The following is a 27,638-nucleotide window of genomic DNA, read 5'->3' as shown; positions in this document are numbered from 1 at the left end:
CATTTCTGAAGAGTCTCCCAGGGCTGCCACAGCACTGGGGATAGCCTACATATGTGCAGAGCCATGAGGCAGCTACCTGAACGTGGGGCTAACTCCAGAATGGTCCAAATATGAACGTGCATTTGGGGCAAGGACTTCTCCATGCTTGACAAAATGGATATTATAATAGACTTAGTAATACTCCTAATCTCATTTTGTATGTATTTTAATGCAATTTATTTAGCTAGTTTTCAATGTAATTCTCCAGCACTGCAAGGCAGCTCAGGGAGAACTTCTGCCTGGTGTGTTTCCAAAGTAGCCATCCTTGTTTTAGAACATACCAGCTGATTTCTGAGGAATAAATTTTCCCTTATGCACTATCTTGCAATTTTGAGCACTAAATTTAATTTGCAACTGAACAAATTTTACTTGCAAATCTAGTATAGTCACTTTCTTGGTTTTCTTCTAGTTCCTCACAGGCTGCTCTTGGTTTTACTAAGCAATTTGGTATCACAAATTCCTGTGGGCTCACCAGTTTTTCCAGCTCTTCCCAAGCATGAAGACAGCAAAGCTATTTCAGTAACAAAACTCATTTGTGGTTTCTATGATTAACATATTAACATGTGATTACTTTTCTCCATTTTTACAAAGCTGTGACTAATATGCAGTAATTTTTAATGGTAATGCCTTGAGAAAAGGACATTTGAAATTCTGAGTTAATAGATCCCAATAACTCCCGGGCTTCTCTTAGCACTTCCATTGACCTAAAATAATATTAACCCTGACGATATTAGAATGCTTTATTTTGCAGTGCAGATGGCTAACGAGGGATGAGTATACACCCTTTTTTCCCCCCCTCTCTTTATCTTATCTTCCTCCTCCCGCCGAAATAGGGTCCGATTCTATGTCAGGACTGCTATTTCATAATACCTTAGCCTATGCATCTACCGAAGGCAAAAGGAAAAGAGCACACTGCGGTTCCCTCTGTAACTGATCCCCAGATGGATCAAGAGGAGACAAACCCCTCACTACGAAATCCTGCCCTCTCCTGGGAGGCAGATTCCAGGCGAGAGCCCCGATACAAGTGAAAGGTTACATTTCAGGGCTCCCCCTCGGAGCCAGCCCCTGCTGCCCCTTCTAAGGCTGTCCCAGCCCTCGCCCCGCCGGCAGCTCCTCAGGAGAGGGGAGACATGGAGCTCCTGGAGCGGGTCCAACGAAGGGCTACAAAGAGTATCTCTCTTAGAAAAGGCTGAGACAGCTGGACCTGTTCAGCCTCAAGAAGAGACTGAGAGGGGACCTCATTAGTGCGTATAAATATCTGAAACGGCGGTGCCCAGAGGATGAATCCAGGCTCTTCTCAGTGGTTCCAAGCAACAGGACAAGAGACAACGGACAGAAAGTGATGCACAGGAAGTTTTCCCTGAATATGAGCAAGAACTTCTTTCTTGTGCAGGTGACCGAGCACTGGAACAGCCTGGCCAGAGAGGGTGTGTTGTCTCCCTCACTGGAGATATTCAAGAATCGTCTGGACACAATCCTCTGCCATGTGCTCTAAGACGACCCTGCTTAGTGAGGGACGTTGGAGCAGACGACCCACTGTGCCCGTTCCAACCTGTCCCACAGTGTGATTCTGTGTCTCCCCGCCGCTGGCACCGCCCTGCCCGCAGCCCTGCGGTGAAAGTCCCCGCCCGCCCTTTCCCGCCGGGGCAGCTCTGGGCGGAGCGGGGCGGGCGCTGCCGGCGGGGCCGGCCCGGCGCGGGGCGCGCGGCCCCGGCAGGCGGCGCTGTGCGGCCGCCGCCATCGCCGCTCCCGCCGCTCCCGCAGCTCCGCGGCCGAGAGGGGCCGAGAGGGGCTGCGGCTTCCCGGGCGCGGGGAACGGCCCTGGGCTGGGCCGAGGCGGCGGCGGGCGGCGGCGCGGGTCACGGCGGCACCATGGGGAAGCGGGATAACCGTGTGGTGAGTAACGCGGCAGCCCGGCTGGGCTCCGCCGCGGCACCTCCGGGCGGGCCCCGGCGCGGAGGCCGTGGGGAGCCGAGCGCCGCCTCGGCCCGGGCGGGCCCGTCCGGCCGCCGCCGCGCTCCCACCGTCGGGAGGGGCAGAAGGAGCCGCCGCGGGGAACGAGAGCGGCCCGGTGCCAGCGGGGCGGGACGGAGGCTGCCGAGGGCCGTCTGAGTACGCGGCGCCGGGATTGGGGTCCGACCCGCTCGGGGCCCCGCCGGCGGGCGACAAAGGCGGGCCGTGCCCTGCGCCTCGCCCCGCCCGGCCCGGGGCGCCCCGGCATCGGCCGGAGCCCCGTGTGGGTGGGTTGTCCCTCCCTCGGCACGTGCTCGAGGCTCCCTGGCTGAACCTCTGATTGCCTTGTCAAATCCCGCAGCATCGTGACTGACGCCTGCTTTGTGATCTGTCGAGGGAAGGTGATTAAGATGCTGGCCTGGTCCCTACAAAAATAAAATGTTCCCAGTGGGAGTTGCCGCACTCGCTGAAGTAGCTCTGATCCTAGCTAAGCCGCATTTCCTTAAACTTGGCGTTCAGCTATACCTGAGAAATCTGAAATTGAGCTTTACGCAGCACTCTGCTGCCTCGGGAACCAGCGTTCAGCAGGCAAAAAATGCGCTTCTACACACCTGATTGCAGAGCCTGAGTTCATACATAGCTGAAACACAGTCATCCTTCCTATTTTTCTTTCAATGTTTTTGTGCCAGTTAGCCTTTCGCCTTCTATTTGTAACCACTTAAACATTGTAAGTTTGCTGCTGAATTTTATGACTAAACACAAATCATAATACTTTAATTTTTTTGTTTCTCTCTTTCTTTCTTGTATATGCTATGAATTGGTACTCAGATCTATCCACATCTTTGCAAACCTTGGTGGAATAGTATAGTAATAGACATGAATGACTCAGATATTGTATAGATAGAGGCAAAGTCCCTTTTATTGCTTTGTTGACCTATCAAAAAATTTGGTCTACTTAGGCAGTGTATTACACTTCAAGACTGGGTCTATGGTTGAAATGTTCTGTAAGGTTTTCAGGTGTTTATTTATTTAGTCTTCATTTACTTTTAATGGGACAGCTGGAATATACCAATGCCAGCAAATCTTTATGTTCCTGTATAAGGTTTATTATGCCATCATAGCATAATATGTACTACAAACAAGTTATACAGGACCCTTTGCTCCTCATATATGATCATAGATATTTCTACTGTTATTCTCTGCTGTGTCCCTTCTTAAACACCATCGTTTTTGACTTTCTGGAGATGGAAAATAAACATGCTTTTTGCACATCTACAGGGTACTTGCAAGGCAGCAATAGTACTGCTAGCCCAGAGAACCCTGCCTGACAGAAGGTGTCTTACACTTCTCATGAGCAAAGAAGCTATGCAGCAAATACCTTAATACCTGCTTGAGCAAACTACCAAAAGAAGAAAATGAATGTGCAGACAATCACTTTCTTTATTGAGGCTGCATTTCCATGCTCCTTCTGGCTAGTGACATGCATTTTGGCAAAGTAGTGTAAATACTTTACAGAAATGTTTATTGGTGAAGTAATTATTCATGAACAAACCTGGTTGAAATGATAAGAACGTTTCTTAAGACATAAATGTCCTAATCCTGGAATATAGTGCAGTACATGGTCATTAAGTACTTGCTGTGCTACAGTTCAAGAAAGCCCATGAAGGGAGGATGCTTTCTAGCCAGTTATCCAGGGGCAGTTTGAGCAAGTAGAAAATGAGGATTTGATAGCTGTCTCCTCTTCTGCAGGTAGAGAGTTATGTTGGAAAGTGGTGAGGTGTTCATGACTTGTTAGCTCAGGTAGGAAAGTAGCTTTACTGATTTTTATTTAAGAGCAGCAAGAGACTTTTTTTTTTTAATGGTAACCAAAAGTTAATGTTCTCACTGGAGTAAACCAAGTTTCTAGTGGATCTAATGCCTTGAAATTACCTTTCTTTAGTGAAAACAGTGTTCAAATAGTGCTGTCCTGCATTCCTAAAGGAGCTCCTTTTCCACTCAAAGCTGAACTCCATTATTCATTTTTAGATTTGTCATGTGAATGCCTAAGTGTTGTAACCACTTGAGTGCATACATCCATCTGCTACTTGTTTCAATTGGCACACCTCCGTGTTTATTTGCCCATGTTAGTTAGCCTTTTTGTGTGAATAAAAACAACAAAGCCAAGCCCCAAGAAATGGCAGTAAATGTCTCCTTAGTGTTGCAGAGTCAACTTGAGTCACAAAATGCTCGACTTGAAGGAGTCCTTGGATTGCTTCAGAGTGGTCCAGCTGGTGAATCTGAGCTAAACCTGTGTGGGCAGTGCTTCCTTTCAGCCAGATGCCTCATCCCAGGCAGAGCCTGGAGTTCCTCTTCCAGGACCAAATGTATCCCCAAGAGCTGAAGGCCACCAGCTTCCTTGCAGTCCAGTCCAGAAACTCAGCATTGCTGTGGTCACTGCTTCTGCAGTGGGAGCAACAGGAGGGGAGGCAGCAGCTGCTGCTTCTGACAGCTTTCACAAATGCTCACTTACTGTGCATGGTGGTTTCTGAATGCCTGATAAAAAGCAGTGTTGGACATGTGAGAGCTACACAGATGGCCAAATCCTTGCTTTAGATCTACAAAATGTACTCTTTAAAAAATTGTCTCAGATTGGGCATCCAAATCAACTCATTTTTTTGGCTATTTGATCTTTTTCCTCGTCTCCAAACTGAACAGTAAGAACAGTGTGTGTTATGTTTTGCAGAAGTAAAGTGTTGGGATGATATAGTGATACAAATGCATGAGATAATGGGGTACATGTACCTCCTTTTCACATGAAAAAAATACTGCTGACATTAAAAAAAATGGAAGTTTTTCCATTGACTGGTGAGGTGGATTATGAATTTTAAATTTTAATTCAGTCTTTTGTAACACAAAGAGGATGCATAGGTTTGAAAGATGGAATACCTCATAACATTGGGATTATGCATGTTTGGGTTTTGTGAGTTTTTTCCTCCTTTAAACAGCCCTAAGTCACAGAATATTGATACATGTATAATTGTAGCAAAGTACCACTGCTTTCTCATTTTGGTGCAAGAAATTTAGTGCAAAATTTAGTGACTCCTGTCAGCAATTTTGAACAGAACTTTAAAGGCATAGGATCAGTTGTCCCAGAGAGGTAGAGCTGAAATTTAATTACATTTTCTATAACCCAAGGAAGAATATTTCAGAAATCATGACACTAAAATCATTGCTTAAGGAAAGGAATTGTTGTAAGGAACACGGTCTTTTTGTGGATCAGTTCTTTCTGCCACAGTATGACTCCAGCTGAAAGCACTTACTTGAGTTTTTCTGCTAGATTGAATAAACTTGGTTTAGCTAAATATTTTATATTCTTAGAAACAAGTCAGAATTATTTTTCAGGGAGTGATAAAAAGTTTATGTGAAGAACAAACAAGATATTTTGGTATCATAGTGTAACTGATGAATTTGATATTTCTTTTTGTTGTTTCATATTCAAGGCTTATATGAATCCCATAGCTATGGCCAGGGCACGAGGTCCTGCCCCAAATTCAGGACCAACAATACAAGACTACTTGAACAGGCCAAGACCAACATGGTGAGTGGCATGTTGATCCTTTTTGACTTCTTAAGTAAAATATTTGTTCCCTCTTATTAAAATGTCACTGGTACCTACCTCTTTCCCAGAATATCCAGTATTCTGGATATCCAAAGATTTCTTGTGCCGACCAAGGTATTATTTTCTAAACATGTATTCAGTCTCCTCTTTTAAAAATAATAGAATATAATTTTGAAATGTGTATTTCTCATTTGTCTATATTGTTTTGCAGCAGTTTCTCACAAGAGGAAAATGTCATTTTACCTCTTGCTCAAATTATAATACCTGAACCTTGTAGATATATTTAATTTGTAAACAAATTAATCTCTAAAAGAACAATTTTGCTGGTATATTCTTAGAATTCAGTTTACCCTATCCAACAAAACCATCACTTTGATATATTATCAACAAGTTTATGTTCAATCCCTTTGCCTGTCCTCATGAGACATTAGAGAACAATTTACCTAATTGCAAAGTTAGCTGTAGATCTTTGGGAAGGATTTAACAACTGTACTTAAGTTATTAGGGTTAGGTTACCATATGTGTAACATCTAAGATGCTTTCATTCCTCTCTTGGAAGTTCAACCAAGGCTAAACTTCAAAAAAACTACAGAAAAATTAGACATTGAAGAAAGTGTTTTTAATTTAAAAATTGTGATCCACCATCTTTTTCATTCAGGGAAGAAGTGAAAGAGCAACTAGAAAAGAAAAAGAAAGGATCCAGGGCTTTGGCTGAGTTTGAAGAAAAGATGAATGAGGTTGGTAATGTCACTAGCTGTTAATACATGATTCTTTTTATCTAACATGCTACTTCTGTTATCATTTACAATATCAAGTAGCCATAACATTTCACTTCATTTGAGCTTTTAATGCATAACTATTTTGTTTCATTTATGTTGGAAGTTGAGTTTACGACTTAACCAGTGAAGAGCTTCTTTCAGTTCAGAGAAAAAACTATATAAAACATTTTTTAGATTGCTGGTGAATAAAACCTGACCTTGTCAGAAATGTAAACATATTTATACAAATGCATGTGCTTATATCAATAAATAAAACAGTGCATTTTCAGGTATGATAAGCCAAAGTCTGTTGTGCTAAAATTCACTTGTTTAAGGTAACAGAATCCAAGTACAGTGAAAAAAACCACATTACTGGAAGAGATGTCTTTGGCAAGGAATATACATGTAATATTATTATGGGAGAAGGCACAAAGAATGCATTTCAGTCAGATAGGACTATGAAGCACATGTTTTTCTCTCATCCTAAGCTGATTACAACATGTGCTGTTTTCCTGATATACATGCAGCTGTTCTGATGTTTGTGTTCTTTACCTGTTGAAGATCAGCACAGTATTAGAAAGTTTCACATGTAACTCCTATTGTATACAAGGGAGAAATTAATATACAATGAATTTATTTTGTTTCTGTTCCTTCTTGGGTCCTGGTATCTTGAGATAAGCTTCAGTAATCTTAATCATAAATTTCTGGTTGAAGTAGATTATGCTTCTCCTCTGTTACTGGAAGGGCAGAGTACCCATAGTACTCTCGCTGTACCTTTTTGCCTAAGAAGTTGTACCACGATGTGGAGGGCCATGGGGTCTGTTCTGAGAGGATCAGTTGTTTTGCACTCTGAGTTTTAGCTTGGTGAGTTTGGTTTAGTATTCTGTAATATTCCTTTCCTGATTTTATCTGTGTTTAATGTGAAATAAGTGAAATTGGCATGCATAGAATCTACCAACCTTTCAGTATGGTAGCAGGGTAGAAAGGGATGCAGGGAATCGTGACATGGCCATGAGGTATTCCTGAAGCACCTAAGAACAAATCTCTGAATGCCTGAAAAGATCAAGTTTCTGAATGAGGTGCTGTCTCCCCTATTTTACTTACAGTTGTCAGACATTTCTGTTTAAACCATAACACTAGCACAGTCTTTAAAATAATGAAGCACAGGCTGTTGTGAGAGACCCCTCAGAGAGCTCTGGGTACCTGGTATATCAAAGTACACAACCCACAGATGCTGCCTTGGTCCATAGAAGCACACTACACACAGCACTGCTTCCTGGCTAATCTGCCGTGTTCCTCAGCAGCTCTGTTCAGCTAATTCACCGTGTGCTGATGTGGGGATCTGTGTGTCATCCTGCATTGCACAGGTTACTTGACTCCTGATATTTCTGTCCCCTCAGCACAACGTGTGGATCACTGTTATTTTGCCAATACAGTACCAATACAGCTTTATTGTGAGGATCAGAATAATAAAGAAGGGAACACATGATGTGTCTGACAGTGCAGATTGAACCTAGCAGCCTTTGAGTTTCATGGGGGCAGGTTGGATATTTCAGAGCTCTTTAAGGGGGCATTTTAGGTAGACCTAGAGACCAGGTGGGTAATTGAAAAACAGGAATGAGAGGAGATTTTTATTAATTCATATGGTGTGCTTGGCCTAACAAAATAAGAGTATTTCTATAAAGATGTGTATAGTAATTTGATAAAATTATTGCTGATACCAGCAAGGTCCAGAATACAGACTAGATACACTCGTATGTTGAAGAAGGGCCAGGAGAGGTTGTCTTGAAGTTTTATTTCAGGTGATTTTTAGAACTAAGACAAAATCACAGTTTTTCTGGTAGGGTACCCTGGTTTTCTAAAGTGCTCTAGCAAGAAGACTGTAATAGAAAAGCAAAAATACCATAATTGATGACCTTCAAGATAAATGGCAGTCTCTTAAAGCCAAATGACTTGAACATTAAATGTGTTAACATTAACACTGTATTTTGCTAAATAATAATCTTCTGTAAAATTAGGTGTATTACAGCTTTAGTTAACGTTATATCTATTGTTTATGTTCTGTTGGTTTTGTTAAAATTATAATGTCAGGCAGAGGAGAGCTTAAAAAATACTGCCCAGGAATGACCCTACTGTTACTGTTTCTGTTTGGTTTTGTTTTCAGAATTGGAGGAAAGAACTGGAAAAACACAGGGAGAAATTAATGGGTGGAAATGAGAGCTCCTCCAAAAAAAAAGAGGTAAGTTGTTTTCAGTTGTATACATTCTGTGTTTGGAATTGGGATTTATCATCAATGCTGCCAACACAGAATTTTGTGAATACATTTTAAAAGCCAGCATCAAAGTTCATAAACCTAAATGCATGCCAAAAGAAAATGATGCTAAAGTAACATTTATTTTGTTCTATTTTTAAGAAAAAGAAAAAGGAAAAGAAGAAATCTAATAGGGTGAGCAAAATTTTCAGTTTTCTGAGCTTTTTGCTTTGGGGTTGTTCCTGTTTGTCATTTAAGTTCTCCTGGAAAGAGAAAATGTAGCTGTAATTTTGATTTCAGATGATAAATTAACTTTTATTTGGAACGGGTTTGCATATATTTGATACAGGGGAAATTAAAGGGAGGAAAAGAGCATTAAATAGATATTATTAAAAGAAAAATGTTAGAAGTGGTTTAGAAGTTTATTTAAGAAAAATCTCTGTAAGACCAGCTTCTCAGAAGTAAAATTGTATTGGTTATGTTTTGAAAATGAAGACATTTTAAAGGGAGTGTTTGAATAGGCTTTTGAGTGTTTGCCAGACAAAATGCTGCATCTCACAAGCTTCACTTTTTGTTGTATTTGGTCAAGTTGTCTTCATCTTCCTCTTCTTCATCAAGCTCTGATTCTTCCAGCAGTTCATCTGATTCAGAAGATGAGGTAAGAGCTAACCTACTTGAACCTATCATGTTTTGTTAATGAGATTTATTTAATACAGATTTTGATAATATGTTATAGAATATTTTGAGGGGCTAGTTTGGATAAATGCATTTAGTTTTATGAATTTGGTATATATAATAAAGTAATGAATTTTAGATATATGTATCCAGTCAGTAGTTTTTGCGTGAACACTACAGATTTTGGCATCCTGTCTTGTAAACTGGATCCATTTTAACACTGAACTGCTTTCCTAACAGAATCCCCTATCTAATCATAAAAATGCAAAAATACCATTTTTACTTTCTAGCAAAAATCCTTGTTACAGGTGATCAGATTCTACAGCATACGTCTAAATAATAAACAGAATCTAGAGAACCTGGATTTTTCACCAGTTTGCATTTTTTCAATGCAAAAGAGTTATGAAGGTCCTCCACTAAAAGAATCAATTGTAGCGTACTTTTTTCCTCAGGAGAACATTGTAACATGTAGGATTTGATGTTTCCTTTTCTTTACATTTAATGTAAATCTTCAGTTCTAGTGAGAATAAATTCAAGTTGCGTTTTTCTTTCTTTTTCTACAATATTTATGGATAGGATAAAAAGCAAGGGAAGAAAAGAAGGAAGAAGAAGTATCGCTCCTCACGGAAATCTTCAGCAAGCACAACTTCAGAATCTGAGTCAGACAGCAAGGTAAATACACAGATGTGTTGCTCTTGGCAAGTTTTCTTGGTTGGTGTTATAAAACCATAAAGATTTCTGACTTTAACATATTCATATGGATTTTCATCTTCCACATTTAAAGCCCTGTATTCTCACAGGGCCTGAGCTGTGCTTGTGTCTTCCACATTGCAGTGTGGAATCTGCCTCCACTGGCCACATGCCTAGTGGAAGTAACTGGAAAATGAGCGTACTTTATTCCAGCAATTTGTAGCCATTTTTCTGAATCCAGACATACGCAGCTTTTTTGTCGCTCAAATATTTAGTTTTTATACTTTGTTAACACGTGAAAATGTCTTCTGAGTATGCAATTTAATTGAACACCATATCTGAAAATGCAGGTATTGCTGGATTGCAGTGGCCAGAACATTGCCTGTCTAAATATCTGAATTGTTTCCTGTTGGAAAACTGAGCCTTTCCCAATTGCTTATTAAATTGAAGTTGTCTTTTTCCTTTTCTGAAGTATAGCAATGTAGATACATGGGCTTACTGAACAAACAAAAAAGTGAAGATACACAAAGCAGCTTGTTCTGTTAGCACTTTTCTGTCTTACAGTGTATAGTTATTGTGCTTCCTGCTTAAATATTAATAATACAGTGAGTTTTTAAGATTATCTGTGTAGACTTTATCACAGACTTTCACTGGAATCCTAATTTGGTGGGATATAAATTGTAATGAATGACTGTTCGCAGACATCTATGAATTTGTGCTAATGGGAGGTTAAAACATCTGCTACATAAATGGACTCAGAGATACCCTTACTGCAAAAAACTCAGGGAAAATACCTGCTCAGCCTGGTCTGATCAGCAGAGATGGACATGGGTAAAGAAAAAAGATTCCCAGCTGTTACATGTTGCATGTGGTTACAGCTGTGATAGCTGGTAGCCTTCCCAGAGGCTAAGTGTCCTGCAAGGATGCTGTTACCTCATTCCATACAGACATTTCCATGCTGCTGGATCAGGAGATTAGCAGCTGCATCAAAATTACAGCTTTTTATATTATTCTTGTCAGCTTCAAGGTAGAAAGAACAATCTTGAAGAATTACCTTCAACAGACATAAAAAGACTGTTGACCAGACTACTTTGGAGATTTCTTCCTTTTTAATGAAATTATTTTGTTGTGATTTGTTTTCCTTTCTATGTAGGATAGCACAAAAAAGAAGAGGTCAAAGGAAGACTGTGAAAAAGAGAAGGTATTTTTATTCTCCAAATCCTTTGATGAGAACTGCATGTTGCATACATAATGGATATTTCTTTTTTTAATATTGAATACCTCCTTTTACATCTGTGGAAATTTTCTGTGCAAACCCACACAGTCATAAGGTATTCAGTGAACCCAGTTTGAAGTAGAAGTTTAGTTGGATTCAGCTCCTGGTTTAGTAATTATTGTAGTGAAAACCAATGGATCTGTTCTTGTTACATAGGTAAATTAAAGGTCAGCTGCATCCATAATGTTTTGGTGTTTACCTTTAGCTGTCACATTGAGCTAAAAATGTGTGTGATGATATTTTCAGTGGCACACCTGGTAGGGTATTGACTTGTTGCTGTAAATGAAGAAACATAAGCAGAGGATCTCTTCATCTAAATGTAGTCATAGATAGTATACTTATGACAGCTTTGAATAATTGCAGAGAAAATGGTATTAGCTTAAGAAAAATGACCTTATTCTGCCATTTCTCTAAGCATGAAAATCCTCTCTCCTGCCCACCACCACACCATTTTGTACACTCATCCATTATCTTTAACATAAACAATCTAATTTACTTCAATTTTAGTTATTCATACACTATGGACAAACTAAAAATGCTTTCAGAGTCCACCCTAGTCTTTCTCTCCAGTTACTTTTCTTATCATGTTGGCCTCTCCTGCTCTGGTCAATAGTATTGACTTTGATGTACAAATTCTCCATTGCCTAAGGCAAATGTAATTATTTTCTCCCTTTGCTCCTGCTTCTATTTTACAGTGTCCATTTCCCATCTCCTCCTTTTGAATGGCTTCTCTTTGAAGACCAAGTATCTTCCATGGTCCTTACTGTAGCACTATTTTCACACATCCTCTGAAAGCAAAGGGCACTTGAGAACTAGAGGTCTTTCTTCCCCTACCTGCAGATCCCCTGATGTGCCAGATGGGCTGCCTCCTGTGTACTTGGTCACGAGTTCTTTTCAGAAGTTTCTGGTCTTAGAAACTGAGTGAAAGTACCTTCAGTCTTAGGAGCACATAGCCTTGTCCAGAGCAAAGGAAGTGCAGGCAGCAGAAAAGTAGCTCATCAGAACAAAATCACACAGCATCAGAATTTTAAAAATCCTTTCTTTTAAATGCACTGGAATCAAATATGATGTGTTGAAAGTACAGCTGGCAGGGACAGCTTGTCCTGGTTCAACACAAATACAGAGGGAACATTTCTTTCATGAACAAAGCAAGAGTCAGAAGCTAAAATATTTGTATGTATGTATTGAGACATCTTCAGTTACTAGTTACTTAAAAGTGGTGAAATGTTTTATTTTCAAATGCTTACTGCTCCATGTGTTATTATTTAAAATAAGAGACTGTTAGTATTCCTCTTGCCTTTAGACAGTTCCTGTATCTTGGTAACAAGAAAAAGGAATATACAGAAAATTATTATTTTCACTAAAAGTTGATTTTAACCGTTTGTTAGGGTAATTTGATAATGATGATGGAATTAGTTTAATGTCAATAATATTTTAAAATATTTCACAACTTAAAAGTGATATTTCAATCTTCAATTTTAAGCAGAAGTTTTATAAAACGTGAAAGCTCTGTCTTTACTTACAAATATATTATTTTGTGTAGGAAGGTAAAAATCACCACAGGAAAAGGAAGAAAGCAGATCGTGGTGATGGACCTTTATCGTCAGAATCTGTATCTGAATCAGATCAGACAGAGGAGGTCAGTGTGAATCCTCAGCTTCCGATGTTACAGTGCTTGTAGCTTACTGATTTATGAGCGAATCAGTGAACTAGTTCAGCTTTAATACATTGTTGAAACTGTTTTGCACTGTACAGTTGAATTGAAGAGTGCAGTGCACTCAAAGTTGTTTGTATTTTTCCTTTTAAAATAAAGGTTTAAGGATTGTTTAGTCTAGCTTCTATCACCTACAAGTAATTTTGAATGAATTTTCTTGAGAATCAACTTTTTATGAATACTACATTTGGTTTTATTTTCTTTAGGTGCAAGCAAAAAAGAAGAAAAGCAATGAGGAAAAAGAGAAAACAGCAAGTATCCCTCTTACTCATACTGTAGTTTTAGGATATAAATACTATGTACTTGGTTAATTTCTAGTTTAACGGTTTTCACAGATACAAATGTTTCATAGCATTAGTCTACTGTTACATCTAAATTAGAAATTTCTCTATTTACTTGCTTAAGTCACTTTTTCAATTGTTGAATTAAAGAAGAATCTGTCACTCTTTTACCTGTATGTGATTTGAGATTTTTACAACTTTAACACTTCCTGTAGGATATACTTTATTTTGTATCGATGTTCTAGAACTACTAATACCTGTGTGGTATCAAGTAGGGGAGCAGTTTGCTACACAGACAGACATCAGGGCTGTTCCCTTCATTAGTGTTGTGTGTAATTCCTTGCTAAGCCTTCTCTGCCATCATGGAAAGGGCCTTGGGACAAAATTGCTGCAACATCTATGCAGTTATAACTCTTTTCCCCAACCAGATAAAAAGCTGCCAGTAACCTGCTACTTTTCTCAGTATTTTTTCTTTGTATCTGTTGGTCAGAGTGGAAGGAAGGTTCAGTAGTGATTTATATGGAATCCAGATTTTCCGCATGTACCTGAGGTTCCTCAGTCAGTGGGATCCTAAATGCCCACTTGAGATGTCTTTGTATCTGTCTCCTCTGTCCACAGCAGTGTTCCTTATCAGGCATCTCAGTTGTCCACATGAGGTGGGGCAAAGGGAAGGTCTACATTAGTCACCTAAAAATACAGGCATAGGAGTATCAGTGATACTCAGTACACATTTTTCCATGGAACTTGCTTTTTTTTCTCAGACTCATGGGAACCATTTGCCATAACATTTCTAGTTGATTGCTTATGGTCTTTTTCATAAAAGATTTGTATGTGTAAGGAGTATGTATAAAACAAAGCTTTAATACTGATTGTTTCATTTATGCAATGCCACATCTATATGAGAATTTCATTTGAAATTCTGCTTTCAAAAAGACAAGATTGCATCTCTTAGCTTCTTTATTACAGTGATCAGCGTACTACCTTTAGGACTGAATCCATTAGGGTCAATTTGAGTGTATTTATATTTCCAGTTGAGATCATAATTGTTTTATTTTAAACAAGGTACAAGTGATAGTCTAGCCAAGTGCAGTTGAGCTATATAATTTTACACAGTGAATTTAAGCGCTTACTTTAAAATATGTAAACATCCTAGTTATTCCCAAATCTGTCACTGCGGGTCAACACTTCCTTATTACTTCCTCAATAATCTATAATGCTCTGAAAAGAATTTAAAATATTAGGAAATGTAATAGTGACAGTGATCAGAGGTGTAAAATAGCCATACCATGGTTGAGATTTAAATTTAAATTGAAGAACTGCTCATAATAGTCCAAATTGTTGGGTAAAGTATTTCTTTTTGTGATTTCTCAATAGGCTTCTGTAGAAATCTCTTTTGAAATGTCTTTCAAAAGATATCCATTCTTGGTTCTCATTTTGCATTAGCAGAATATAACTGATGGCTATTGTATTATAGAAAAACTTTTTTTTTTTTTTTTTTTAGGATAAAACAAAAAAGAGAAAGAAGCACAAGAAACATGGTAAAAAGAAGAAAAAGAAGACTGCTGGTTCCAATTCAGATTCAGAATAAATATTTTAAAACAACCGGAGCCTATCAACAGAAGTGCAATGACTAAAGGAAACTTAAACTGTGAAATGACAGCAAACGTTACCAAACTGCATGAGTTTTCCTGTGTTTTAGAACTATTCCTAATCCTTCAGTAGCCAGCCAGATGCAGCTGTGCTGGGAAAGACCATTGTTATTGCCTGCTGCTTAAAACATGGAGGTACAACATTGATAAGATTGCAGTAAGCAGTGTTAGATGTTTGAGATGAGGCGGTAGGCCAGCTGAGGTGTAAAATATTGGAAAATAGGAGTTAAACTTTTTAGATAGTAAAAATAGTCTTTTAAAGCATTAGTAAAAGGTTTTATTTGTAAATCAGGAGACATTAAATCCCAAGTTCACCCTGCAGGTTAATATTATGCATAAACTACTACAAGCTGGTGTCTGCTAATGGAAAATTAACAATAATATTTAAAAGGCTGCCTAGTTGAAATGTGGATCATCTGCCCCATTATTGTCTCCATGCTTATGAGAAAGAGAATGCTACCATTTTGGCTACCTGAATAGGGTGCCTTTGCCTTTGATCTTGCAAATCTTTGCTACTATTAATCCATGCATCTCTGCATTCCTGGGAAGCTACAGCTATTGTCAGCAGACTTTTCTGAATGAGCAGTTTTGAGCTTCCAAGCATGTGCTTCTGCATTAAGCAAGAGCAATGACATTTTGCAGTATAACGGACATTCAAAACCTGAAGATTTTACCTCTGCTTTTTCAAAATAGCGATATACCTTTGCTAGTAAATATGCGTATTTCATTCAATGTAATTTTGGTTTAATTGAAAACTTCTTGCAAACACTGGTAGCTTTCTTTGCATTATCTTTAGAATTGTTTTGCATGATTTGTACCATTTTTAAATTAACAAAATGCAGGTAATCATTTGTTGTAACCAGTTTTGTGAATTACATTTCACATGCAGATTTTCATGTATGTAGTTATAGTTAAGTTCATTGCTGTGTTTAAGTGCACACTTGCTGAAGTTATTTAGCATGTAAAAAGCAGGGTTTTGATACCTTAACAGCTTCATATTGAAGCTGATTTTACTCTGAGCAAGTTCAGTGGCAGATCTGTTATGTGATGCGTCTTGTTAGATAAAAAAACTACTGCCAGAATCTCATTAAAGATACTGTTTAAACAGTTTGTATTTATATTTTTGTACTTGAGGGCTACAGAATGTTGACCTAACTCATAAAGCTGTTTTACTTCACTTTAGTTGCTCTAGATAACTGAAAAGAAACTTTTTTAAATTAAATGTGCCCACAAGAAAACATGAGCAACCATTTGATTTTAGTTTACATTAAGTTCTCACTACATCTTCCATTGAAATACTAATTGCTGGGCCTTCTGTTAGCCTTTAGCAAATGCCCATCCATCCCAGGTAGTCAAATATAGATTGTATTTTTGATCTACCCCTCTTTTCCATTGCACAGGTGCTAGCTTAGAACTTACCTCTATTGCATATGGATGTTTCAAATGTTGTGTTGCCAAGAATTTCGGGACTTTGAAGACATTGATTATTAGTCTGCAAACCACAACTAAAATCTGTGGGAAAAGGTGATTTCATATTGTGTACAGAGAAATTGTCTTCAAGTTCTTGGGAGAATACAACCATTGAGTTACAGCAATGTGCATCTAAACAATAGTAATATTTTCATCAACTATTTTATACTCTTGGGGTTGATGTTACCCATTCTAGACACTCTTGTCAGTGAGGTTAAAATAAAGGTGATATGCAGTGAACAGAGGGGTTTGGTTTGGGGTTTGTATGTAGTTTTGTTGGGGTTGTTTTCTTTTTAAGTTGTGGTGTTGCAGTTTTGGTAAAAGAACCTGTGATGAACCGTAGCATAAATGCTCTGTCCTGTGTAATACCTTATTTGACTTTTACGCAACCACCTGCCACAGAAAGAAATAAAAATGGAAATGAGACCCAGTCTTCCAAATACCTAAGCCGGTATGTAATTTTAATTGTGTGACTGTAACTATCTGTTCTGCTCAGCTGTAGGCTTGGAGTGCTGCTGTCATGCTTGGGAAGGGGTGTGGCTGCTTAAGGGGCTTATGGGCTGTGTCAGTTCCCAACAAAGCTGCTTTAGTACTGAAAGGGAACTGCTTCAGTTTGCAATACGCTAACAAATGCGTTGAGTCTGCTCCTGCGTGCCCTTTTTCCTGAAGGAAAGGTGGAGGCTGGTCTCAGCCTTTCAGCTTTTCCGATGTGCCCACGTCGAGGTCGTGAGACAGTGATGGGGGTTTGAGGTGGCACCTACACCCATGTTCCAAGTTTCAGCAGAGGGACAAAGTAGAAAATAGGCAATGTCGGAATAAGAGTGGTTTAATATATTCTTGCCTTCTGACAGTAGATGAACAAGCACTATTGTATGTTGTATGTTGTAACTTTTAGCTCTTTTTTCCCCACAAACGTTTTTAGACTCTTAAAATGCAGTTATTTTATTTTTTACTACTGCAGTTTTTTTGAATGCCTATTAACACTCGATCTCTGTTCTGCCTGTGTGTTTCTGTCTGACCCGCCCGTGCGGCCCCGCGGCACCGGCCGCGGCCGTCCCCCTGCGTTGCCAGGGCAGCGGCAGCGGCAGCGGCAGCAGCTCCCGGCCGCCATGAGCAGGAAGGGGGGAAAGCTCCTGGTGGACTCGCTGACCCGATCCGCCAAGCACTGTGAGTCCCCCCGGGCTGCAGGAGCCGCGCCGCTCCCGCCCGGCCGCCCCGCGTTGTTTCCGTGCCCATCCTGTGTGCCTCTGTTCGTCTCCCTTAGGAGCTCCCGTAGGAGCAGCGGCTGGGGCCGGGGCGGGGGGTGATTATTACTATCGTGGTCCTGGCGTGTTCCTGTGCCTGCCTCGTGTTTGACCAGCTTAACTTACAACCTGTGTTTGCTTGTGTTTGGGCCGGGCAGTTACCAAAAGCGAAGTGGAATGTCTGGTCAAGCTCTTCGACACGCTGGTGGCCAAGGCCAGCAGCCAGTTTGCTGGGGCCGGCTTCGACCGCACCGTGTTCCGAGACACGCTGTACCACGCCTTCGGCATGACGGATGACGTGGTGCTGGACCGAGGTGAGGCGGGCACGCAGCTCTGGACGCCGTGGAAGCGGTCGGGATGACGCTGCCGGCCCGACGAGCGCGTCCATACCAAACAGCATCATCACGTCCCAGCCGGGACGGCAAAGGAGGAGTAATCCTCGGGAGCTGTTGAGAAAATGGCATCTTTTCTTTCTTTAGGCGTCACGGTTTTCCCTTAGTTCAGGAGAGCTCTGGCTCGGCTCGGGCAGAGCAGGCAGAGGCCTGGCTGCCCTGTGGCTGTTTCTGTCGCAGCCTCTGTAGTGTCGTGACCGAAGCGTCACTTTCTTTTCTCCGGTGGTTCCCCCGGGAGCTGCGGTCGCTGCTGGGCGACAGCTCTAGCTCAGGGCGGGGAGTCCCAGGAAGGCATTCTGATACAGGGTAACGCTGGGAATAGAGGCTTTGTGAGCAGCATTGAAGGGCCTGAGAGTAATGAGACAAATAACCCCGTGAAAATACAGTGATTTCACAGATTGGTAACAAGGGGCATGTTTGCAGTCACTGTGAAAGTTGAAGGAATGATCTCGGATGTAGCAATGTCTAGAGGAGTATGCAGAGCAGGCATGAGTCTGCCCTTCTTTCAGTCTTGGGCTGCTGAGAGCCACCCCTTGGTTCAACTTTCTCCATGTCTCTAGCAGGAGAGCTACTTACATGCCATAAAATGAAAACTTGTTGCAATTTTATGCAGCAAGTCAAGTGTGTCTTGGAAGATAACTTACATAACCTTATACATTCTTAAAAATTACTTGAATGCTTACACACAAAGGGGCTGATTACAGTTCACAGAAGCAAACCTATTGTCTTCAAAGTCAAAAATGCTTGGCTCTGCATGGGGAGATGTTCCTTCAGCTAACTTAGTAATTAATATTCTAAAATACAAATTATTACAGATGCTGGTGGATGCTTTGAACTACTTGGTTTTGAATTACTGTATTACAGGCTGTATGAATAGTGAAGCTGTGAAAGTTGCTTAGGGAAGGGAGAAGAAAAATATTTTGACAGAAAAAAGGTTATTTTTCTTTGTAGATTTAATATGTATCATTTCTAGAATTATTTTGTCCAAGATTTTCTGAGACAAAACTTAGTAATTTAAATCTTAATCTGTATGCAGAATTATCCCTTATTTTAAAGGATATTGGTTTATTTCCTTTACATCTGCATGGAAGCATAGTTCCTATAGTTGTTAAGTCAGGAAGGCAGCAGATCGGACAAATCTAACCAGGCAGGATTCTGGAGTGGAAGATCAGTAAACTGAGGGGCAGAATCCCTTTCACTGTTACATCTTAGAGTCAAGAACGGTAATCTTACCTTGGTGAAAGCAGACAAACATCTTAAGAAGAATTTATAATTTTACTGAGTTTAAGAAAACATTGTGGTTTTTGTGTTTCCCTATCATATAAATTTGAAATGTGTCTTAATACACTTCTTAGTGTTCAGCACTTTTGATAAAGACAACACTGGCTGCATCACTGTGGTGGAATGGGTGGAAGGCTTAGCAGTGTTACTTCGGGGGACACTGGAAGAGAAGATGAAATGTAAGATTGATCTGTATGCTAATATTTAGTAGTAATGATTGAATTAATAACAACACATTCCTTTTGTTGTAATTTAGTAGTTACTCTTATAAAGTATTTGGTAATTGAAGTTTTCTGTATCGTTTAATGCAATTAAACTGAGTTCTGAAATGGCTTCTCTGAGACAGTTTTTTCCTGTGTTAACTACTGTTACCACAGCCACCACCTTTTTTTGTTGCTTACAAAATTTTGCATTTAAACTGAAGGTTATTCTACAGCATACACTTCTGGAAAAAAGTACATGTTTTTGTATCCACACACAAAATTAGAAAGAAGCAGATGAATCTCTAGTGTGCTTTTGGCTAATTAACAGTCTCAAGCCAAGCAAGACCAGTGCCAACATTCATTTACTGGCACACTGGGGACACAGTCACAGTTGCATTAGCTTCAGCAGTTCTTCAGATTGGAAGCAGAGATGGAAAAACTGTAAGATGGTAATGAGAACCTCCACAGTAATGACAGAGAAAGATGGAAGAGAAAAAATAGCAAGAACTCTAGAATTTTAAGCAGCAGGGGAAAAAATAGGGCATGTGGAGTGAAGAAAAACAATAGAAAAAGGAGAATGACAGCATGTTGTTTCCATAGTTCCTAGGTTACAGCATTAGCCATCCCTACTGCATTATATAAATTCATCTGGAAAGTGGTCAGGGGTGTCACAGTATTAGGATGTGTGCCCAGGTTGTAATTCAGTGTGTCAGTACATCCACAAACAGTAAAACATGCATTCCTGCTGTAAGCACTATAGAAGATACTAGTGCATAGTGATGCAGTGCTGTCTGTCACAAGTGTTTGCCAGGAGTGTTTCAGAATATATGATAAATTTGGCTTAGTTGATAATGGACAGCTCTGTCTGTCTATAGGTAGTTTTCTGTCTATAGGTCTAGAGCTTGAATGGTATGTGATTATAGTTTGTAATCAACTTCCTATTTATTTGTATTTCAAAAGACTGTTTTGCTGTTTATGACCTGAATGGTGATGGATACATTTCAAAAGAGGAAATGTTTCAAATGCTGAAACACAGCCTTCTCATACAACCAGCAGATGAAGAGCCTGATGAGGGAGTTAAGGACTTGGTAGAGATAGCACTGAAAAAAATGGCAAGTACTTACTTGTTGTGATACTTGAGGGTCTTTCAAAGATTCACTAATTGATACTTAAAACCTTTCTATAAAGTAACAAAATAAGGTATCTTATTTACAGTAGGATTCTGCAAGTCTCCAGACGAAAGCCAGAAATATGAGAGCTAATGAGTCCCAGTCCAGTATTCTCATATGAAATCATTAATTTAGTATGTGACTGTACTATAAACTTTATGTATAAACTAGCATGTATGTATGGCCTATACATCTATGCATGCCCAGTCAAAGCAAGAGCCCAGTCAGAAGTGGAAAACTCAGAAGTGTAAGTTGCATTTATTCCAGTAGTACCAGCATCTGCAGTAGCTTCATTTTTAAGTATATTTGTGTTTTATAAATGTAATGTCTTTATCCTATTTATTTGTATGTATTCTATTAGAATAGGAAACTCAAGGTTATTAATGTGAAGCTTGTTTTACAGTGCTTAATCTAGAATATCAGAGCATCTGGGGACAGTCTGTCAGTACTTTAATCAAATCTAGATATATACTCTCCTCTTGCATGGTGGTGGTCAAAAATTTTCACTTCAAACCAGGTTTTGCATCCCAACTTCTTTTTTATTTAAGACCATCTTTTCAATTTTTCAATCCCACCCTTTTTGCCTGAGGTAGAGACAAGTCACACAAATATAAACAGATGACCCCCAATTTGCAAATCTAAGTAAAAATAAAATCCATGTTCTTTGAACACCTGTTAAACAAAACTACAAGTACTAATCCTTTGCTGAAGTGGTCCCTTCCTTTTGCAGGACTACGATCACGATGGCAAGCTTTCTTTTACGGACTTTGAACAAGCAGTCAGAGATGAAAACCTTCTCTTAGAAGCCTTTGGACCATGTTTGCCAGACATAAAGGTACATTAACCTTGAGTTCAAAAAAAAACTGCACAAGCCAATTCCTTACAGACACTTGCATCAATCCTGTGAAATGTCAGGGTATCTTAGGCCAATGTGGAGTTCATCCTCTCAGCGCCAGTTCTGCTATCCAAAGGTGGTCCCTGAGCACTCCCATTCAGGGTTGTTGCAGCACACTGCTGCAGGTATTAATCTAATCACTAAGGGAAATTTCAGTCCTGTACACTGTCACCCCAGTCTCTAGCATTCCTGTTTTCATCCAGTTTATCTCATTCTGTAGCTGGGCCTTCTTCTGGCCCTTAATGCCAGATCATTCCTTGGGACACACCCCTACTGCTGAGCAGTTAAAATTTTAATTTCTCCTTCAACTATAACTTTGAATATTCTAGCTGGTCTGCTTGTGATGATACCATTAATGCTATGGATTTACCTTTTCTAAGCTAAAAAGCAAGAGACAGTCTTCATTGCATACACATTTCAGTTCAGTACCTTTTCTGACTAAATACAAATCCTTTAATCCTTTAGTTAACTGAAAATTAACTTCTTTTTTTTTTTTTTCTTTTTTTTTTTTTTTTTTTTTTTTAACAGAGCAGTATGTCATTTGAACAGAAAATTTTCCGGGAAGTTCCTAAATAGTAACTCCAAGTTGTAACTCCACTGCTGAATACTGTTAAAAGGGGTCTTCATCTTCACCATTCTTTGTGATATAGTAAAAACAGTCATATTTCAAGTTGCTCCTAAGCTTCAGTCTTCCTTTGCTGTTAAAGCTATAGAATAAATGAATTTACTTCTGTAACTCTACCTAAATAGAGTTCTTCTGTGAGTTATGTAAAATATGTTATAATATGAGGTACACAGGGCAACACTGCAACAATAATATAGTATATTGGTTTCTTCATTCCAAATAACAAAATGACACAGTTTTTAACAGGGAATCACTGGGAAATACAGTATAAGAAAGTTTTATTTTTTACATTTAAAATACATATTTAAAATATATTCTTTACAAAAGGACTGTTAGAAGATACTGCCAGCAGTATCTATATTCTTCTTCTCTGCTTTACAACTGGTTTGGCTGAGCTGCTCTCTGGTTTTTCCACAGACGTTGAAACAGAATCTGCTACCTACATTGGAGGGGAAAAGATATTAGTAACCTGAAACAATTACTTTTTTTATGCTCATTTTAGAGGAGGGCCACATATCCAAGGTTTGGGTATTGGGAGGGATTTATTACTATCATCACTTGTAATACGCTTGCATTGAATTTTCCTGCTGACTAGAGGAAGAAAGTAGCATCAAAGGCAGCAGTAAACAGAAGTGAAACTTAAAAGATTCAGCCCTACCATTTGTGTATTTAACTACACAAACTGATTTCAGATAGTCAGTGATATAATATTATGTATGTCATTTCCCTTATTCCTAACAGGTGTTTTTAAGCAAGGTTTAATGTGCTTTATAAACTCGGGTATTTCAGGAAACAAAGGGAAAACAGAAACATGTATTTTGACACATATTTTAGAAAGGTGTTTAATATAAAGAGTGCTTATTTATGAGATATGCACTTTCAAATCAATCTAGTTAGTCAAGGGAGCTTTTTCATATCTTAATGTAAATTAAATGTTCAACCTGCTAATTGATTAATATCCTCCATAAAAGGATATATAGCTTAACACATGCTTCTCAGCATGGAATTAGTGATTCTGTAGTGCTTTTAATGGCATAAGAAGTGTTGGAGCAAAATTACATTGAACTCTGACTTCCATTATTTTCCTTTCAGAAACCAGATACAAGTAGCACACTGGAGTCAGCAGGACTACCTACAAAATTATCATGCTTTCACATGTGGAGGAAATAAAAGTAGTTTACTGAAAATCACATAAGAACATGCACTGACATTTACACTTTCTCCAGTGTAGTGTAAGATATCTGGAGTAGAATTGCCTGCAATATTCTAGATTGTGGAAAAGTTAAATAGTAAGAGCACCAGCTTTAAGTGGCAGATAAACTGATAATGAGTAAATGCTCAATAAAGCTATCAGATATTTTATCACTGTTTTTATAGATAACAAGCACCTATGTTTGAACTATCAGAACTTTAAGAACCCATACCTTTTTCAGCTTATTTCGAATTAATGTAGCTGAAGTATTCAAAGACTCATCATCCATATCCACTTTAGGTATTTCTGGTAGTTGTGGACCAATAACAATTTCAGTATTGTCCTCACTTGTTCCAATGAGGGAAAACTTGTTACCTTCTTCTCTCTTCCTCTTACGTTCTTGTAGGTGAGTTGTACGAGGCATAAACCTGTCAATTCCATTGCAAGTTGGAACCATTCTTTGCTGCATTAAGGGAGCTGGTGTAGTGTACACTCCTGGATGTACACTTGGAGTTAAAGATGTGTTTTGACCAAAGTACCCAGAAATTTCAGCACAGTTGTTATCATAGTGTGGAGATGTTAACCAGCTCTGATTCTGATTCCCAGATGGATATGCTGTGTTGTGGGATACCCCAGGATGACTTGTAAAGCAGGATGAATCCCAGTCACTGGCTATACTTGATCCTGATGTACTCTGTGAACAGTCATGCTCAGAGTTCTTTGAGGTTGTCTTCTTGGGGCCTTCTACTTTCTTTAACACAAAGCAATCTTTAAAACAACAGCAAAGAAACACCTTCACTATTTCATGTCATTATTAGTTCTAACACCCAAGAACAAAACTTTTGATATAAATGCAGGAACAATACCAGTGATATTTGATTCCCAGCTACTTTTCTGTGATTATTTTCAAGCTTAAAATATAACAAATTCAACTTTCAAACCAGTTTTCCAGTCTAGTGCCTTTGCTGGTTTATAACACTGAAAAAGCCCCAGAGGTTTTGATGTTAAAAATCAGTGGGTTTACTCCCTTTAGAAATCCTCACACAATGAATAATGATACCCAAGTATGTGAGCGCAGGAAAGGAGAAGCTTGTGCTCAGCAATTTGCTTATTCCTCAGCATGCCCAGCCTTCAGCACTGCCTGGGAACTCTGTGGTACAGGAGCCTTTGTAAACACAGTCCATTCTTAACATTCCCCCAATGCAAAGATGTAAGCTGGAGAAATTTTTTTGAAGGTTCTGGTATAGTCATATTCATTCCAAAACTCTCCCTTTGGCATGCCTGAGGAGGCTGGAACAAGGGTAAAAGTGTGATCCTAAATTTCCTGCCAGTGCTTTAAATTTCTGGTAGCACTTTGAAAGAAAACAAAAAGTGAAGGAAATACTTAATTATTAAAGCTTAATAATTTCATTATTTTAGTCTTAATCAAAGCCAAAAAAATTACTTTGAAAAGGATATCGTTCTCTACATATTGAGAGATGTCTCCCTGTAAACATACTTAAAATGCTTCTGTATTGGGTTTGCATGACCCCTTTTTTTTGTAGCCAACGGGCTACAGGGTTGGCTTTTGTGAGAAGCTGCCAGATTCTTTCACCATGTCCAGCAGAGTCAATTCCTGGTGGCTCCAAAGATGGATGTGCCACTGGGGAAGGCCAGGCCGACAGAAATGGTGGTAACAGATTTAAGCAGGAAAATAAACAAGAAGTGGTTGGCCAGTTGTAACTGCGGCCAGAGAAGAACAGAGCGAGCCCGTGAGAGAAGCAGCCCTGCAGACAGCGAGGGCACGGCAGGAGGGGCAGGAGGGGCTCCAGGCGCTGGGGCCGAGATTCCCTCAGGCCGCGGTGCCGCCATGGGGAGGCCGCTGTGCCCCGCAGCCCGTGGGGGCCGTGGGGATCCGGGATCCGCCACAGCCCGGGGAGGAGCCCCAGGCCGGAGCACGGGGATGCCTGGGAGGAGGCTGCGATCCTGTGGGAGACCCGTGGAGAGGGGCCCGGCTCCGGGCTGGAGCAGCCTGGCCTTGGAGGATGCACCCCGGGGCGGAGTGACCCACCCTGAGCAGGCTGGGGAGGGCTGTGCCCCACGAAGGGACTCGCGTGGCAGCAGCTCACAGGGAGCCGCCGCTCCGAGATGGGCTCAGGCTGGAGAGCTCACAGGGAACTGCCTCCCGTGCCTCCCACGGGGCAGCAGGGAAACGACTCCTCTCCTTGAGCAGCGGGAGAAGCCATGGGTGATGAACTGACCATTACCCCCATTCCCTGTCCCCTTGCGCTGCTGGGTAGGGGATAGAGCTGAGAAGGGAGGAAGGTGGTTATAAGGGCTTATTTTACTTCTCATTATCCTGCTTTGATTTTGTTAGAAATAAATTCACTTTATGTCTCCAAGTAGAGCCTGTTTTGCCTTGATGAGTGATCTCCCTCCTGGTCCTTATCTCAACCCATGAACTGTTTGTTAAATTTTCTCTCCTCTGTCCAGTTTGTGGAGGGCAGTGAGTGAGCAGCTTTGGTGGACGACTGGCATCTGGCCACCATCCACACACTATAGCATCTTTAAAAGAGGTAGGTAAAAAGTTGTGTTCTTTAACAGGCACTTTAGCCAAAACCCCACCCAGTCCTGAAGAACATTAAAATTTTATAGGAAATTTAGTCAGGATTCTATAGAAAATTTAATCACTAACCTCTTTGATTTGTTGCTTTTGCTATATACTTTCTTCTATCCTGCAACTTCTCTCTAGTTTCTTGGACTGTTTCAAATTCTGGAGCATAGCACACGTGCAGCAAACTACCAAAGAAACTTCGTTCATCCATTTTTTTCTTGGCCACCCTGAAGGGAATTAAAGTCTATCAACAAAACTGAGGATTTTACTTAACACAATGCAAGTACAGAAGGTGTAAAAGATTAAGACAGCAAGAGGCAGATATTGCCCTGTCCAATACCTTGCACATTGCAGTTTTTTGAATTTTATAAGATACACTTCAGTAAACTGCTCTGCTGGATATTCATCTAGAGCATGATATTCCTCAATGGCACCATATAATGCAAATTGTTCAACTAACTCCTTCATAACACCTAATGCAGGAACTCCTTGTATCAGTAAATAGCGAGATTCCAAGTTGATAGTGTAAACCTGAAAAAAACAAAAACAAAGACTATTCAAAAACATTCCCATTCTTGCTTTATTGCAAAAAGCATGCATTTTCTCCATGTTCTCTGTTTTTCTCCAAATCCTCTAAGGATGCTGAAAACCTATATGTATTCTGTTTTGCAGGGCAGTAAGTGCATGGTTATTTGGGACTTCTTCATCACTGAGCAAGAGCTGAACTCATGCCTCTCATGCATAGTAAAACACAAATGAGACTTGACTTTTCTACACAAAGTCAGAGTACTACTGCCAGTTCCCAAGTAAAATCTCTTACATCTCTGGCCAACGTCCATGCAAGACATACTAGTGACCAGTTCATAGCAGATACTGTCAAAATACAGAAAAAAACACTGAAAAATTGGTCTTCGTAGGCAAAGAAGTCATGCAAGTGAGGAAAACTGCTTTTTTCCACACGGGGAGTAAAAAAAAAAATAATTACCACAATTCCCTGGGGTAAATCCTGTGTGTGCAGAGCTGTCTACTTCCCATGGTGATCCAACAGTTTACATTTTTAAGACACACAGATAAAATCTGTATGCTGAGAGAAAGAAGGTCTTCTCCCAGCAAGTTAAAAATGAAACCAGCCATTCTCTTTTGCTTTGTGACTGTCACATAACAGACTCTAAGCAAAGCTTTTTGATGGCTCACTATGTACAAGAGACAGCTAGGCAGCTCATCCCTGAGATTAAAGGAAATTTATTCTGAGTTTGTAAAGAAAAAAAAACCCAAACCACAAATATTTAAACTGCATAAGTTACACACATTTCTTAAAAAATCCCCATATTCTGGACAAAGTGGGAACTGCTTGGGAAATCAACTCTCAAACTTCCACTATAAAAGTCTCCGCAGGCAGGTCACATAAGTTTTCTTGTGGCAGCTGCACACTCTCACCTACATTCTTTTGGGAACAAGGGATTGAAGGAACCTGATGCTTTCACTATGTGACTGGCTTTTTTTGGGAAGGTTTGTCCTTCTAGCTCTTTCTTGTCCAGGAAGAAAATATTCTAATAAGGTTTTTTCCACAATTGAGACATCCATACTGTTTCTCCTGTGTGTATCCTCCAATGCCCAGTGATGGCTGGATGCCTGTGCTGGCCAGAGCTCTGTGGATGCACAAGGCTCTCTGTCCTCTGCCTCACCATGT

General features: G+C 40.0%; 3 protein-coding genes across 4 annotated transcripts in view; 2 read left to right on the top strand and 1 right to left on the bottom strand.

The window, feature by feature from the left end:
- Positions 1-1,835: 1,835 nt before the first annotated feature.
- FAM133B (family with sequence similarity 133 member B) lies at positions 1,836-13,206 on the top strand (the record flags this gene model as incomplete). Its single annotated transcript, NM_001245533.1, is given in 10 exon segments — positions 1,836-1,935; positions 5,472-5,569; positions 6,249-6,327; positions 8,513-8,587; positions 8,762-8,794; positions 9,236-9,257; positions 9,851-9,946; positions 11,118-11,165; positions 12,784-12,879; positions 13,161-13,206. Coding segments are annotated over 6 exon segments (318 nt in total). The 5' UTR covers positions 1,836-1,911.
- A 3,746-nt stretch (positions 13,207-16,952) lies between these two features.
- On the top strand, positions 16,953-22,279 carry CLXN (calaxin). Its single transcript, XM_002194551.6, has 6 exons — positions 16,953-17,521; positions 17,757-17,912; positions 19,346-19,450; positions 20,435-20,586; positions 21,374-21,478; positions 22,067-22,279. The coding sequence occupies exons 1-6, from the start codon at positions 17,209-17,211 to the stop codon at positions 22,112-22,114; spliced, it is 879 nt and encodes a 292-aa protein (XP_002194587.4). The 5' UTR covers positions 16,953-17,208; the 3' UTR covers positions 22,115-22,279.
- Positions 22,280-22,424: 145 nt separating this feature from the next.
- The window catches only part of RBM48 (RNA binding motif protein 48), a 5,988-nt gene continuing 774 nt past the window's right edge, over positions 22,425-27,638 (bottom strand). For both annotated transcript variants that reach the window (XM_004175507.6, XM_072925531.1), the window contains exons 2-5: positions 26,289-26,479; positions 26,030-26,175; positions 23,588-24,123; positions 22,425-22,602 (exon numbers count right to left, since the gene is read on the bottom strand). In XM_004175507.6, coding sequence (XP_004175555.5) covers positions 22,519-22,602; positions 23,588-24,123; positions 26,030-26,175; positions 26,289-26,479 — 957 coding nt within the window. In that variant the 3' untranslated portion in view covers positions 22,425-22,518. The remainder of the gene's footprint in view (positions 22,603-23,587; positions 24,124-26,029; positions 26,176-26,288; positions 26,480-27,638) is intronic.

This window comes from Taeniopygia guttata, chromosome 2 (genome assembly GCF_048771995.1).
Source record: "Taeniopygia guttata chromosome 2, bTaeGut7.mat, whole genome shotgun sequence".
In the NCBI taxonomy this organism is placed as follows: Eukaryota; Metazoa; Chordata; class Aves; order Passeriformes; family Estrildidae; genus Taeniopygia; species Taeniopygia guttata.
The sequence above is the reverse complement of the archived record's forward strand: the minus strand, read 5'-3'. Positions and strand labels throughout refer to the sequence as shown.

Excerpts from the sequence above, each read along its gene's own strand:
- CLXN (XM_002194551.6), top strand. The coding sequence starts at position 17,209 with ATGAACAAGCACTATTGTATGTTGTATGTTGTAACTTTTAGCTCTTTT. Across the intron at positions 17,522-17,756 it reads GACCCGATCCGCCAAGCACT|TTACCAAAAGCGAAGTGGAA; the intron begins GTGAGTCCCCCC and ends TGGGCCGGGCAG. Across the intron at positions 17,913-19,345 it reads TGACGTGGTGCTGGACCGAG|TGTTCAGCACTTTTGATAAA; the intron begins GTGAGGCGGGCA and ends TACACTTCTTAG.